The sequence below is a fragment of the Nomascus leucogenys genome, chromosome 3 (genome assembly GCF_006542625.1).
Source record: "Nomascus leucogenys isolate Asia chromosome 3, Asia_NLE_v1, whole genome shotgun sequence".
Classification (NCBI taxonomy): domain Eukaryota; kingdom Metazoa; phylum Chordata; class Mammalia; order Primates; family Hylobatidae; genus Nomascus; species Nomascus leucogenys.
In genome coordinates, this window is record NC_044383.1 from 138,227,234 (window position 1) to 138,241,423 (window position 14,190).

General features: G+C 39.8%; 1 protein-coding gene across 4 annotated transcripts in view; it reads right to left on the reverse strand.

Moving 5' to 3' along the window:
- The window catches only part of SYNE1 (spectrin repeat containing nuclear envelope protein 1), a 526,037-nt gene that overhangs the window by 141,194 nt on the left and 370,653 nt on the right, over nucleotides 1-14,190 (reverse strand). For 2 of the 4 annotated variants that reach the window (XM_030809854.1, XM_030809855.1), the window contains 5 exons: nucleotides 13,911-14,042; nucleotides 12,792-12,901; nucleotides 6,756-6,912; nucleotides 1,355-1,486; nucleotides 431-586 (listed from right to left, as the gene is read on the reverse strand). In XM_030809854.1, the coding sequence (XP_030665714.1) occupies nucleotides 431-586; nucleotides 1,355-1,486; nucleotides 6,756-6,912; nucleotides 12,792-12,901; nucleotides 13,911-14,042 (687 nt within the window). Of the gene's footprint in view, nucleotides 1-430; nucleotides 587-1,354; nucleotides 1,487-6,755; nucleotides 6,913-12,791; nucleotides 12,902-13,910; nucleotides 14,046-14,190 lie in introns of those variants that run through there. The other 2 variants (XM_030809853.1, XM_030809856.1) reach the window with 2 other exon arrangements.

Consider the following 14,190-nt stretch of genomic DNA (forward strand, 5'->3'; position numbering starts at 1 on the left):
CATAGAAAGTCAACAAAATCTCTCTGGCTGCTTAGTAATAATTAGACCTAAGACAACTGGAACCTCTTTCAAATACTTCTATACATTTCAGGAAGTTGCTCTCAGAGACTTTACCTCATTCACTAGTAATAATGAGCAATGTAAAGTGCTATTTAGGAATTTGGTACTTTTTTTAAGCATGTGTTTCATATTTGGAAGAATTGTGATACATAACAGTGTTTCTACAAAGGTTTCCCATTTTTCCCTCTTACTTACACAAGACAAATAATGAAAATGCAAACTATAAATATTCTCCATTTAAGCAATTATGTTCTGCATTATTAGAATTGTTTTATGTTTGACTTTCTTTATGCATAAAATTAATTATCCCATCAAAATGTCAAGTGCTTTGTAATGTTATACACACACAGGCAGGAACTACTAAACTTACCTCTTGGTTGAAGAGACAAGCCTCTGTTTCTTCTGGTAAAAGTGCTGTGGCAACAAATAAATGTTCTTCAACGTCATCCAACCAAGTAGAGGTGGCTGAGACCCCATCATACAACTTCTGCTCCAAGTGTATACTCTGCCTCTTTGCCCCTCCACTCTGGGAAACACAAAACAGGGTCCAATAATCAATTTCAGTGTTTTGAAAATCTGGGAAAAATATCAGGATGGGGCCGGCGCAGTGCTCACACCTGTAATCTGAGCACTTTGGTAGCCCAAGGCAGACAGATCACTTGAGGTCAGGAGTTCAAGACTGGCCTGGCCAATAGGGCAAAACCCCATCTGTACTAAAAAATACAAAAATTTGCCAGGTGTGGTGGCATGTGCCTGTACTCCCAGCTTCTTAGGAGGCTGAAGCATGAGAATCACTTGAACCCAGAAGGTGGAGGTTGCAGTGAGCCGAGATCGTGCCACTGCACTCTAGCCTGGGTGACAGTGCAAGACTCTGAAAAAAATAAAATAAAAAACAAGAAACAGGATGGGGCCAGGCGTGGTGGCTCGCGCCTGTAATCCCAGCACTTTGGGAGGCTGAGGTGGGCGGATCACGAGGTCAGGAGATCAAGACCATCCTGGCTAACATGGTGAAACCCCGTCTTCACTAAAAATAAAAAAAATCAGCTGGGTGTGGTGGCACGTGCCTGTAGTCCCAGCTATTCGGGAGGGTGAGACAGGAGAATCGCTTGAATCCAGGAGGCGGAGGTTACAGTGAGCCGAGATTGCGCCACTGCAGTCAGAATGGGTGACAGAGCGAGACTCGGTCTCAAAAAGATAAATAAATAAATAAAAAATAAATAGGATGGGACTCCAGGGTCTAGTGATCTTTGTTTCAGCGCTCATCACTAGTGTTGGGTCTCATGCTCAGCCTTACCTGGGATGAAACCTCCTCGAAGGCTTGGTTCAGTCCATCCAGCAAAGATGTAACTGCAGATTTATCTTGGGTCGGCACGTCCCCTTTGTACAGTGGCACACCAGGCAAGAGTCGATTTGGCCTGCTATAAAGCTGTAGACAAACAAAGGCAGCTTGTTGAAGAGCATATGCATTATGTCCCAGTATTCTCATTTGGAAATGCACGCTGAAATAGATGCTGAAAAAACTGTCCATATGAAAATTTCTTCTAGAGAAATATAACTTCCACAACATACCACGTCCACTGAACACAGTGGCCAGATGCATCAATGGCAATGTTTCCATGGATGGATTTTTTTTTAAGCAGTGGAAAAAAATGTCTGACAGATAGGAGGAATAAGTTCTGGTGTTCTATTACACAGGAGGTCAAACATAGTTAACTATAACATATTGTATATCTCAATAGCTAGAAGAGAGTATTTTGAATGTCCCAACCACAAAGAAGTGATAAATGTTTGAGATGATGAGTCTGCTAATTACCCCGACTTGATCATTACACACTGTATACATGTATCCAAACATCACACTGTACACCAGAAATATGTACAAATATTATATACGAATAAAATAAAGCAGGCCACCCACGATGGCTCATGCCTGTAATCACAGTACTCTGGGAGGCTGAGGTGGGCAGATCATTTGAGGCCAGGAGTTCAAGACCGGCCTGGCCAACATGGTGAAACCCTGTCTCTACTAAAAATACAAAAATTAGCTGGGTGTGGTGGCACACGTCTGTAGTCCCAGCAATTCAGGTGACTGAGGCACGAGAATCGCTTGAACCAGAGGCAGAAATTGCAGTGAGCTGATATCACGCCACTGCACTCCAGCATGGGCAACAGAGCAAGACCCTGTTTCAAAACACACAAAAGATGACATTATAAAAAAAGAAAATTAAATTAAAATGTGGCTTGCGAATTTTATGAAATAAATGACATTAAGACATAAATAAATTAGAAACAGAAAGGATGAGAACAGACATTGCTGAAAATGGAATCACTGGCATAGAGAAAAATCTTGCAATAATCAGATGAAAAGTGAATCCAAATTTTAAAAAAACAAAGATCAGTACAACTAAAAATAAGTCAACAGGTACAGAAAAAAGATGATCTAACACAAGAATAATGGATGTCCCTGAAGCAGAGATATAATAAATATGGCATAAAATAAATCTAAATCATACCCAAAAATTCCCTAAAATTAATAAAGAAGCAAATCTTGATTCTTAAATATAAAAAAAGTACATTGTGTTACAGGAAAAATATGATAGCAGGACACTTAACATCAGACATAGCCTAGATAAGCTGTTGAAACTTAAAGAAAACTAAATAATTCTTCTGGCATCCACATGGAGAACAACAACAAAAAATAAATATGGGGAAAAACAGTAGACTGATGTTAGATTTTTCTAAAGCTTCATTCAATGCCAGAAGACAAACACAGATATAAAAACAAATTCTGACGGGATAAAAGTATGACAGAAAAATGTCCATCAAATATAGAGGCAACTAGCTGATATTCCCAAACATGATAGAATCTGAGTTTTTTTTTTTTTGAAAAAAGTTACTTGACAATGGACTTAATACCTGAGAGCGGGATCAAAATTAAAAATTTAGGAATTAAAAAGATATGCTAAAAGGATTGGTTACGAGCACTGAGGAATTCAAAGATTAAATTGATTTACAGAATATAGGAATTGTTACAATTGTTCTTTTTCATTTTCATCTTTGTACTTGGCTGCATTATGCGAATTATTATAATGAATATATGTAGTTTTTCAAAATAATAGAGTAATTTTTCTTAAAATTGACTAAATAAGAAAGCTATTAGCAATCATAAAAAAATCTTATCACAGCTTTCCTCTCAACTTTTCTTCTTGGTTTTAGCAGTACCTATAGTGAAATAATCCATCCTAAATACAAGACCTAGACTGATCTCTTTGCTTTCATTACTAACCCTGTTTCCTCTAAACTCTTTTAGGTATACATATGGCTCCCCAATAAGGGCAATGATATGGTGCAGCATTCAAACTTTTGACCATGTTTTCAATCAAACTCAGTCTCCTTTTTTTTTCTTCTTTTATTTTTGAGATGGAGTCTTGCTCTGTCGCCCAGGCTGGAGTGTAGTGGTGCGATCTTGGCACACTGCAACCTCTACCTCCCGGGTTCAAGTGATTCTCCTGTCTCAGCCTCCTGAATAGCTGGGATTACAGGTGTGCACCACCATGTGAAGCTAGTTTTTGTAATTTTAGTAGAGACAGGGTTTCCCCATGTTGGCCAGGCTGGTCTTGAACTCCTGACCTCATGTGATCCACCCGCCTCAGCCTCCCAAAGTGTTGGGATTACAGGTGTGAGCCACTGCGCCCAGCCATCAGTCTCTTTTGACTTTTCAAAATACCTCCTCACCTTTCAGGCTGACTACTCATGATCCTGTAAATATGCCAAGCCCATTCCCCATTGCAGCTGGGATATCCTCCACCCAGCATCCCCTTAAAATCTACTACTTTAATTTCCATACCGATCATAGCAACTTTTGACAATTTTTTCTTAACCTTTGTTTCCTTTGAATTCCTGCTTATGGATCCTGTCATAGTTGCCTAATTTTTTTTAGAAATGTATGCGCTGTTTCCTTACTGGGTTATAGGTTCCCAGAAGCAAGAGCTGTATTTCACCCTGAAGCCAAGTAGGTTGCTGTGCATGGAAGCACTAAATACATTGGAAGTAAACAGGTTAACAAAAATTGCTCTAAGAGGTTAGTGCCCTTTGACCTAGTGAACTTTAGGCCAAAATGTGCCTGTTTTTACATATGAAAGTAGTAAGTATTTCTAGGATACAAAATTGCCATTAAGGTAGCATGAAAGAGGAGGGACTAAGGTAACAGAGAGATCGGCCTCCTGATTCCAGATTCACCTCTTCTTAGTCCCAAGACCCTCAGAAATTATCCAGCCTCTCTAAGCCTCAGTTTCCGGGTCTACAAAGTAGAGATAATATTGGCCTCACCACAACGTTGTTAGCGATGTTAACACCTAGAACTTAAAATGTGCTCATTATATGATCGCTCCCTTTCTGCCTGGAAACTGACAGCTAAATTGCTTCTTCCCTCCCTTTTCCTTCACCTTTTCACACCACAGGGAGGAAAACAACCTATGAGGCACTTTGTACAAATGACCAGTGATTGCTGAAACAAAGCACTCAAATGCAAAAATGTCATTAAAAAAGAACATTCAATGCTTTTATTTCTAATCCAAAGGCAAGGGAGGCACAACATGAACCTAAATTTGAACAGTCCAGGTATTGTGGAATATCAGTGGTGGCAGGACAAGGTTTGCTCAGTAAGCACAGCATGGAGGATGCTGGAGTGTCGGCTCCAACTGAGAGCAAAAGCAGCTCTCCAAGATCAAAGCGGGTAATGGATGAGACCCCCAGGAGGTCTGCAGATGCCGGATGAATCACACAGGTGCTTTATGAATGGAGAATAATAAGCAAGCACAGATCTAGAAATATCCTAAATTTCTCTAACTTAAGATAGTCAGAAAAGACTGCAGTCCCTGATTCAGAACTGTACATAGCTCTCCTATTCAAAGGATTGGAGGGATACTAGAATATGAAGGCAGAGCTAGCAGTGAAGTCCAGAAGATCCGTATCAGGAACAAGGAATTTGAGCTATGAGTCTGGAGGACATTTTATCAGGGATTTGAGGAAGGATGAATTAAAACACAGGGAGGAGGTCCACGCAAAAAGTATAGGGCACCATTTGCCAGGGTGGATATGTTTCTGGGACAACTGCTTCCAGGAATGCAGTGCTTTAAGTTTCCCAGGGCAGAGCTGGTGGCTATTTCTGCAGACAGAGGTAAAGAAGCCTCCTGGCCAGAGAGGGAAAGTGAGGGGGCAGAAAGTTCACAAAAGCATGTGCTTTTATAAAAACAGAATAGAAAGCATGGCTCTGGAGAGACGTATGAGTGGCTACCCACAGATGACGGGATACCTCATGACCTTCAGACCAGCGATCCCCAACTTTTTTGGCACCAGGGGTTGGTTTCTCAGTGGTGGGAGAGATGGTTTCAGGATGAAACTGTTCCACCTCCGATCATCAGGCATTAAATTCGTATCAGAAGCATGCAACGTAGATCACTCGCCTGCGCAGTTCACAATAGGGTTCACATTCCTACAAGAATCTAGTGCTGCCACTGATCTAATAAGGAGGCAGAGCTCAGGCAGTAATGCTCACCTGCCCGCCGCTCACCTCTTGCTGTGAGGTCCAGTTCCTAACAGGCCACGGACCCATACCTGTCTGCAGCCTGGGAGTTGGGGAGCCCTGCTTTAGACCATCTCCTTCCATTTAACTCTGGCAGGTTGCGCCTGCTTTCTAATGCCTACTTTCTCAGCTCCAGCCTTTCCCTCCTCCAATTCACTGCAGTTATTGACACCCTTTGCTTCCAGTTCAGCCTCTTCCAGCCCCTAAGCTAGTTCTGGCCAGAGCAGAGAGAACAGCAGCTTCCTCAGACCAACAGGAAAGGTTTTAGAATTCACTCCGATAATACTGCTGACTTGGAATGAGCCTAGATGGATGCTGCTGGCCCAGGACAAGGGACTAGTCTTGTATCTGAAGAATTCCTCTGTGCCACAGCTGTGGTAGGCATCCCAGGCTGGCTTGTGTTCCTGACTCCCTCATTTGCCCTCTAGCTTTCTAATTCCTCTGACTTCCAGTTGTTCCCTGGCTTCTGCTTAGAGTGAAGTAATAGCCATTACCTGGAACCATCTGTTGCTGTCTTCAATTCCCTTGGATTTGGCATGCCCAGTGGAACCAAGCCCGACAGCACACAGTATCCCTCCCAGGAACCAGCCTTGCAGATGGGTCCGTAACTATTCCAGCTGACCACTGGCTTCACTTCCCTGCCCTAGACCCACCAACATCCCAATATGTTTCTCATTAAGATCTCCTGAAATTATTACATACTGGAAGTGGCAATGGAAAATAAGATGGCCTCACAATTGAGTTCCAGATTTGTGGAAATCCTTCTGTCCTAGATGTGCATATCCTTGATTTCCATCCTTACTTTTTCAAGTTTGCAAAACACACACAGAAAGAGGGCACTTAAAATGTAATGGTTTAGGCTAATACGGAATCAGATATTAATAATCTTTGAGGAAAAATATTGTCTAGAAATCAAATAAATTTTCACATATAAATATATAATTATGAAGGGAAATGTGAAATAGACTTAAGAAAAATGTAGAGTGAAAAATTGGTTTCATGTCTTAGTTTGAAATCGATCATGAAAATTAAGATGATTGCAGTTATAATCCCTCAGCATAAACTCTCCATCTTTTATATTAGTTAATATATAATGTAAAATATTTGATACCACTGGCTCTTGTTCCTGTTCCAGAACATTCTGTAGTAGTTTCTGCTTGGTACTAAATTCTTGATGTAGGCTTTCCCATTTCATTCTCATCTGGTCTTCCGCGGATGATTTCTCCCCTTCCATCCCCAACTCCTGGGATAACACATCAGGTTTTTCGCTATTAGAAGAATAAATAATCTAAGTTTACAAAGTGCACAAAAAAGTGATAAGACAGGTAACTTATTGTGTGTACCAGACCTGGCTTCTCAAATGAAATAACATTACCTTAGTTATTAGCTTACACTTTAAAAATAACAAAAATGTTTAGGCCAATCATAAAGCAACTATATTCCTACTCATTGATAAACTGAACCATGTGCAGAAGGGATACTTAAAAATGCATTGAATAAAAATAATTGTAACATTTGGAATAAAAAATTATAGCCTGATTACAGACTAGTATCCTTTGGCAAACAGCAGAAAAGTTAGTTCAAAACCTTAAAAATGTGTTAGTCTAGGGAGAGTTACGATTATGAGTCCAGAGAAAATACAGGACACAGGAGGGTGGTGCAGGACACAGGAGGGTAGAACAGGACACAGAGAGCTAGTACAGGGCCTGGAAAGGTAGTACAGGACACGGGAAGGATCGTACAGGACCTGGGAAGGTAGTACAGGGCATGGAGGGATAGTACAGGACCTGGGAAGGTAGTACAGGACACGGGAAGGATCGTACAGGAACTGCAAAGGTAGTATAGGGCATGGAGGTATAGTAACAGGGCCTGGGAAGGAAGTATATGACATGGAGAGATAGGACAGGACCTGAGAAGGTAGTACAGGACCCTGAGGGATAATACAGGACCTGGGAATGTAGTACAGGGCACAGAGGGATAGTACAGGGCCTGGGAAGGTAGTACAGGACACAGGGAGATAGTACAGGGCCTGGGAAGGTGGTACAGGAAACGGAGAGGTAGTACAGGGCCTGGGAAGGTAGCACAGGACATGGAGGGCTAGTACAGGGCCTGGGAAGGTAGTACAGGACACGGAAAGATAGTACAGGGTCTGGGAAGGTAGTACAGGACATGGAGGGATAGTAGAGGACCTGGGAAGGTAGTACAGGACATGGAAAGATCGTACAGGGCCTGGGAAGGTAGTACAGGACATGGGAATGATCGTACAGGACCTGGGAAGGTAGTATAGGACATGGAGGAATAGTACAGGGCATGGAAAGGTAGTGCAGGACACAGGAAGGATCATATAGGGCCTGGGAAGGTAGTACAGGACACAGAGAGACAGTACAGGACCTGGGAAGGTAGTACAGGACACGGAGGGATAGTGCAGAGAGATATGGGAGGAAGACCCTGTAGCGTCATCCTTAAAGGTAGGCAGCAATGTGACTTCTGAGATTGGTATGGCTCTTATTTATTTATTTATTTTTGAGACAGGGTTTCACTCTGTCACCCAAGCTGGTGTGGACTCGTGTGATCACAGCTCACCGTACACTCAAACTGCTGGGCTCATGCAATCCTCCCACCTCAGCCTCCCAGGTAGCCTCCCAAGTCTGGCATGCACCACCAGACCTGGCTAATTTTTTTTTTTAATTCTTTGTAGAGACAGGGTCTCACTATGTTTCCCAGGCTGGTCTGGAACTCCTGAACTCAGGTGATCCTCCTGCCTCAGCCTCCCAAATTTGTGGATTTCAGGTGTGAGCCACCATGGCTAGCCGAGTTTGACTTTTAGAGCAAGATAGACCTGGATTATGACCCTCCCTTTAGCACATTATTTGTGACACTGGGGTAATTTGTTTCACTTCTCTGTGCCTCAATCTTCTCATCTTTAAAATGAAGATAGTATCTACCTTGCATAATTATGAGAATGAAAGAGAATACATGCATAAGGCCTATAACCCTATCTGGGAAATAATGGCCACTCAATAAATGGGGGTTAATAATGATGAAAATGGGCCGGGTGTGGTGGCTCATGCCCAGCACTTTGGGAGGCCAAGGCAGGTGGATCACCTGAGATCAGGAGTTCGAGACCAGCCTGGGCAACATGGTGAAACCTCATCTCTACTAAAAATACAAAAATTAGCTGGGCATGGTGGCACACACCTGTTGTCCCAGCTACTCAGGAGGCTGAGGCAGGAGAATCACTTGAACCCAGGAAGCAGATGTTGTGGTGAGCTGAGATCGCACCACTGTACTCTTCTTGGTGACACAGCAAGACTCCATCTCAAAAAAAAAAAAAAAAATGAAAACAGGAACAACCTAGGGTGGCTGAATTTCCATGGATCTTTATTTTTCAGGATCTTTGAAGTCCTAACTAAAACCGTGTCATCTGAAAGGAATACTAGATATTAATTAATATTTTGATGCAGGGCCTTTTGCTCAAGTGAAAAAAAAGAATAACAAGTGTGATGGCAGGATAATAATACTCCATGGTACCCCAAAGCCAATGATTCTTACAATAAATGTAAACACAACAGTGTCTTTAGATAAGTCTGCAGAAATAAGACTTAAAATTTCTGTAAACTGGCCTGGCACAGTGGCCCACACCTGTAATCCCAGCACCTTGGGAGTCCGAGGCAAGAGGATCACTTGAGCTCAGGAGCTTGGGCCCAGCCTGGGCAACATAGCCAGACCCTGTCTCTACGAAAAAAAATTTTAAAATTAGCCGGCCATGGTGGTACATGCCGGTAGTCCCAGCTACTTTGGAGGCTAAGGCAAGAAAACATTTGAGCCTGGGAGTTCAAGGCTGCAGTAAGCTATAATCACACCACTGTACTCCAGCCTGGGTGACAGAATGAGACCCTACCTCAAGAAAAATAAAACTCTTTAAATCTGTGATGCAGGGATTCCACTTCTAGGATATAATACAGATAATCTTTCCCATCTGAGAGATATGTAGGAAGTTAATTTAAACAATGCTAAAAGCAGCAATCTTAGGGCTGGGTGTGGTGGCTCACACCTGTAATCACAGAACTTTGGGAGGCCAAGGTGGGTGGATCACTTAGGTCAGGAGTTCAAGACCAGCCTGGCCAACATGGTGAAATCCCATCTCTACTAAAAACACAATTAGCCAAGCATAGTGGTGGGCACCTGTAATCCCAGCTACTTGAGAAGCTAAGGCAGGAGAATCACTTGTACCTGGGAGGCGGAAGTTGCAGTGAGCCAAGATCACATCACTGCACTCCAGCCTGGGCAATGGAGCAAGACTCTGTCTCAGAAAAAAAAAAAAAAAAAGCAATAGTAACAATAATAATAATAATGGCAATGGCAATAGTGCAAATATCCAGCAATAAGAAAATGGGTGAATAAATTATGCTCACAAAATAAAATACTATTAAACAGTTAAAATGAAGAACTAGATCTATATCTCAACATGAATATATCTCAAAAAATAATAGCAAGTGAAAAAATGCCAAAACATAATTGATACCTTTAGTTGAGTGTCTATAATATTAGTATCTGAATTTTTCTATTTTCTAAAAATTATTTTTAAAAAGTTTTGAAGTTCCTACGAAGTTAAATATTTTTCTTGCTTTTTTCTTTTGTGGTAATAGCCTATAGTATAGCCCTTTTAATTCATTTGTATTTACATAAAAATCTGTAACAAAATCAGAGGAATATTTAATATTTATAGTCTTACATTTAATCATTGACACATGTACAACACCAGTAGCAAACCTTTTAAAACACAGTCTTTTGTTCCCCATGAAAATTATTATTCTTTCCTTTTATATTTACATCAACAAATTTCCAGTTGTTTTTCCTCAGTAATATTGGAAGGCACCCTCCATCAACCCTCTACAAGTAACGCAGTACTTATTCATTATATGGCAAATGTGTGACTCTATAAAGTAGGTCATGCCCTTCCCACAGAGGTTTCCTTACACAAACCAAGTCACATTTATAGTCTTAGAAAAGCAGCTAGCAAGTTAAGGGCTGAATATCAGGCTTTTTCCTAGCAAGGTTTATATACATACACATATATATTTACTTTGGAATGTAGATATCATTAATTCATGGTTGTTTGCCTGGTACCCAAAAGCTTGAAAACAGGCTGAGCTGTTATCAACTGCATATAAAGGTGAACTTTCTTAAAAATTTGTATAAAAGTTGAAGAATTTATAAGTAGTCTTTAAAGCGAATCTTATATAGAAAGCCAGTACTGCACTGCAAATTTATTTTTAAAATATTTTTTATATTTGAAAGAGCAACTTACAGTTGTTTGTATTTCATTTAGGTCCCTTCCAAAGCTAAAGGCCAAGGAAAGGAAAAAAATATATGGCAATAAAGTTGCAGAAGATCCCTTCTGCTCCTTTTGTGAGGATACGTATGGAGAGGAGGCAATGCTGGATGGGTTCTTTTTCAAAATATTTGTTTGGCAAAAATATTCAGAAAACTATGCAAGATAAGTAAACATTTTAGAGGAGCTGGAAACAGGTAGGAATGCAATGTGAAGGCAAGTCTCGGCTCAATCAACATGAAAGAAACAGTCTCATTTTGGGTTTATTACAGACACATATTCATGGTCTTATCAGCATCTTTAAGCATGATACACAGTTTTTAAACTCCTTTATATTTTTAAGGCAAGTTTTAGGGTTATTTAAAGTCAGTCCCTGCCTATAGATGCCATAACACTATTCATTCCTATTCTTTTACATTGATATTTATTAGCCATGTCAAAACTTTCACAGATTTTTGTTTTGTTTTCCTTTTCTTGAATGCCTTCCTATTTCCTAAATACTTTGTCACAATATATCTGCTGCAATTGCATTTTAGTTTGTTTATTCTCCTATCATTTGCCCTCAGAATTCATATATATGTATATACGTGTGTGTATATGTAACAGACTGCACATACTCAGCATTGATGTCATATGTCAGCACTGATTAAACTGCAAAAAAAGCTTTAATTCCTATGTTGTCCATCTCTAAAATTTTTTTTATTATCAACGGTCTATTCCAGTTCTTATCTACACACATACTCTACTTTCAACTTTATATCACATTTTTACTTAGCATCATACATATATTTTTTGATATGGTTACATCACTTTTGGTTAAGATTATATATGTATAAAATTTTCTTCAACTTTTTTATGCTAGTGAGCATTTATGCCTTTTTAATTATTTGGTATTACAAATAATATTTCCAAAACCATCTTCATAATACATATTTCCTCCTTTATGTTACTTCCCCTAAAAATGAATATTCAGAAATGGGAAATGGAGTCAAAGTTATTTGCCAAAGGATACTACCAAATTACAACTTTTAGTAATACATAAACACAGAGGTTGCATGAAAACTTTTTTTTTATGTTTTAGATTTCAAAGAAAGTTTTCCTGTATATCTTCTCAGTTGACATTTATAATTATCACAAAACTTCTGTGATGACATTAGTGCATTATTATTCTAAATTCTACAGAGGAGGCTCACAGCTGAGTGACTTTTCCAAAGTGACCTTTGTGGAACTAGAATAAAACTCAGACCTGCCTCAAAATATAGTGGTGCTTCCACACTGCTGCAATTCCTCTATGACCTTTTAAATAAAAGTCTTCAACTTGAAAATTCTCCAAATTCCTTAATTTTTCTTGACTTTTCTGTGTAGAAGACTTTCAAAGTCTTCACTCCAGACCAAGATTTCAAAATATTTAATGGGCCCATGCATTTAGTGTTTAGAATGTTGTTAGGGCAAGATAAGCTCTTATAGAGAGAATGCTGTCCAGTTAGATATAATCATTCAATTAGAAACATCATGTATCTCATTTTATAATGCATTTCTTATTTGATTAAAAAGATGAACCCATGAGCATCTTTGGACAGATAGGCTGCGCACACTGGAAGGAGGGCAAACAAGGAAGCTTACTACAGGCGCTATGCTCAGGCAATGCAACAAAATGTTCAAAATGCAGGTACCTTTACTACCCTAAAGCAAAAATGAGATGACTAAATTTTGCAGAAGATGTTTAAAATAAAATTTTGAGTGAGATGTTTACTTTTCTTCAAATGTCAAGGAAACACAATGAAGAGAAAATTGAAGCATTTTGAAACATACCCAGCGTCACTAGAAGTCTCTGCCACCGAATGTTGAATTAGAATCTCCTCTCCACGACTGGCTACCGAGCGAAGGAGACTCTTCTGCTCGGCTAATTCCTGTTCTAACTCCTGCTCAAGGGAAAGGACAAATGCAAACACATTTGTTACTTTATGATTATTGCCTACTATCATAGTTCTAGCTATAAAATTCTCAGAGAACTTCGGTAGTGAGCTTTTAAGTTTGCACATTGCATAAAGCATGTGGTTTATGTAAATATTCAAATGTGTCTCCAAAGTAGTCTGTAGTGTTCTTTTGCTTTGATATAGGGTACCTCTGAAAAATCTGGGGGTAAAAACAAAACAAAACAAAACAAAACAAAAAAACAAAACCAATGGGAAAAGAAAATTTCACTGGGCAATAGTGCCCTCAAGTGGTACAAAATACACTCTCATTTTTCAAAATCAATATTGTCATGCTAAAAGGATAGAGCCTTGGGAAAAGTGGCTTTTTAAGTTCTCCACTTACTTGATAAATTAGGTTATAAATAGATTTGGCTTTAATTCTTCATTATTTATAATAAATGCTCTTGTTATTTGAGAAAATAAAATATTTGAATATGCTTTTTACATACAGTTAAGGTACCAATGAGAAATCATTCTTATCATCAAAGTTCATTTGTTTCACTAGGTAACAATTAGCAATCCTATTTTGTAACGGCATCTACTTGAAAGTTAAAATACAAACTGCATTCATCAAAAAAAATAACAAACAAACATGCAACTTAGACTTTCACCAAACCTCAAAGGCTTTTCTGAGATTTATATTAAAATTAAATAGATTCAGAGGGCAAATCTGAAAACAGAATAGGTATCTCCGGTAAAGAAGATGAGAGCCGTGTTACACTGTTTGTAAACCTAAACACAAGCTTTTCTTAAAGACTGGATGTTCAAATGACCAATCATCCCAGTGGTCATGAGTCAATACATTGAAACACCCACACGTTGCTTCATTCAAAGAGAAGATAAAGAGACACTCTGTCTTTAGTACAGAAGCAACTTGTCTGTCCTTCTGAAATATGCCTCTCAGGTTCTTCCCTGGGCAGATCTGCAAGCTAGAGAGAGGTAGGAAACACTTTACTTTTTGTTGCTGGAGACTGCTCTGCCGCTGGTGGGTCCATGTGGTGCGAGCTTGGGCCAGCCATTCCTGGACGCCGGGGCTCTGCGTGGCTGTTAGGTCAACATCGTTCTCCTCTTTCTCCTGTGCTGTTCCCTGCTTTTAACGAGGCAGAAATCAAGTCATGCTACACACCAGAAAACCTTAACCAAAGGGGAGAGAAGGCTACTTTCGTGTGATCTATGTAATGATACCAAAGTGGCTCCACTGGGATGTGAAACCACAGTTTTTTAAAAAAAACAGT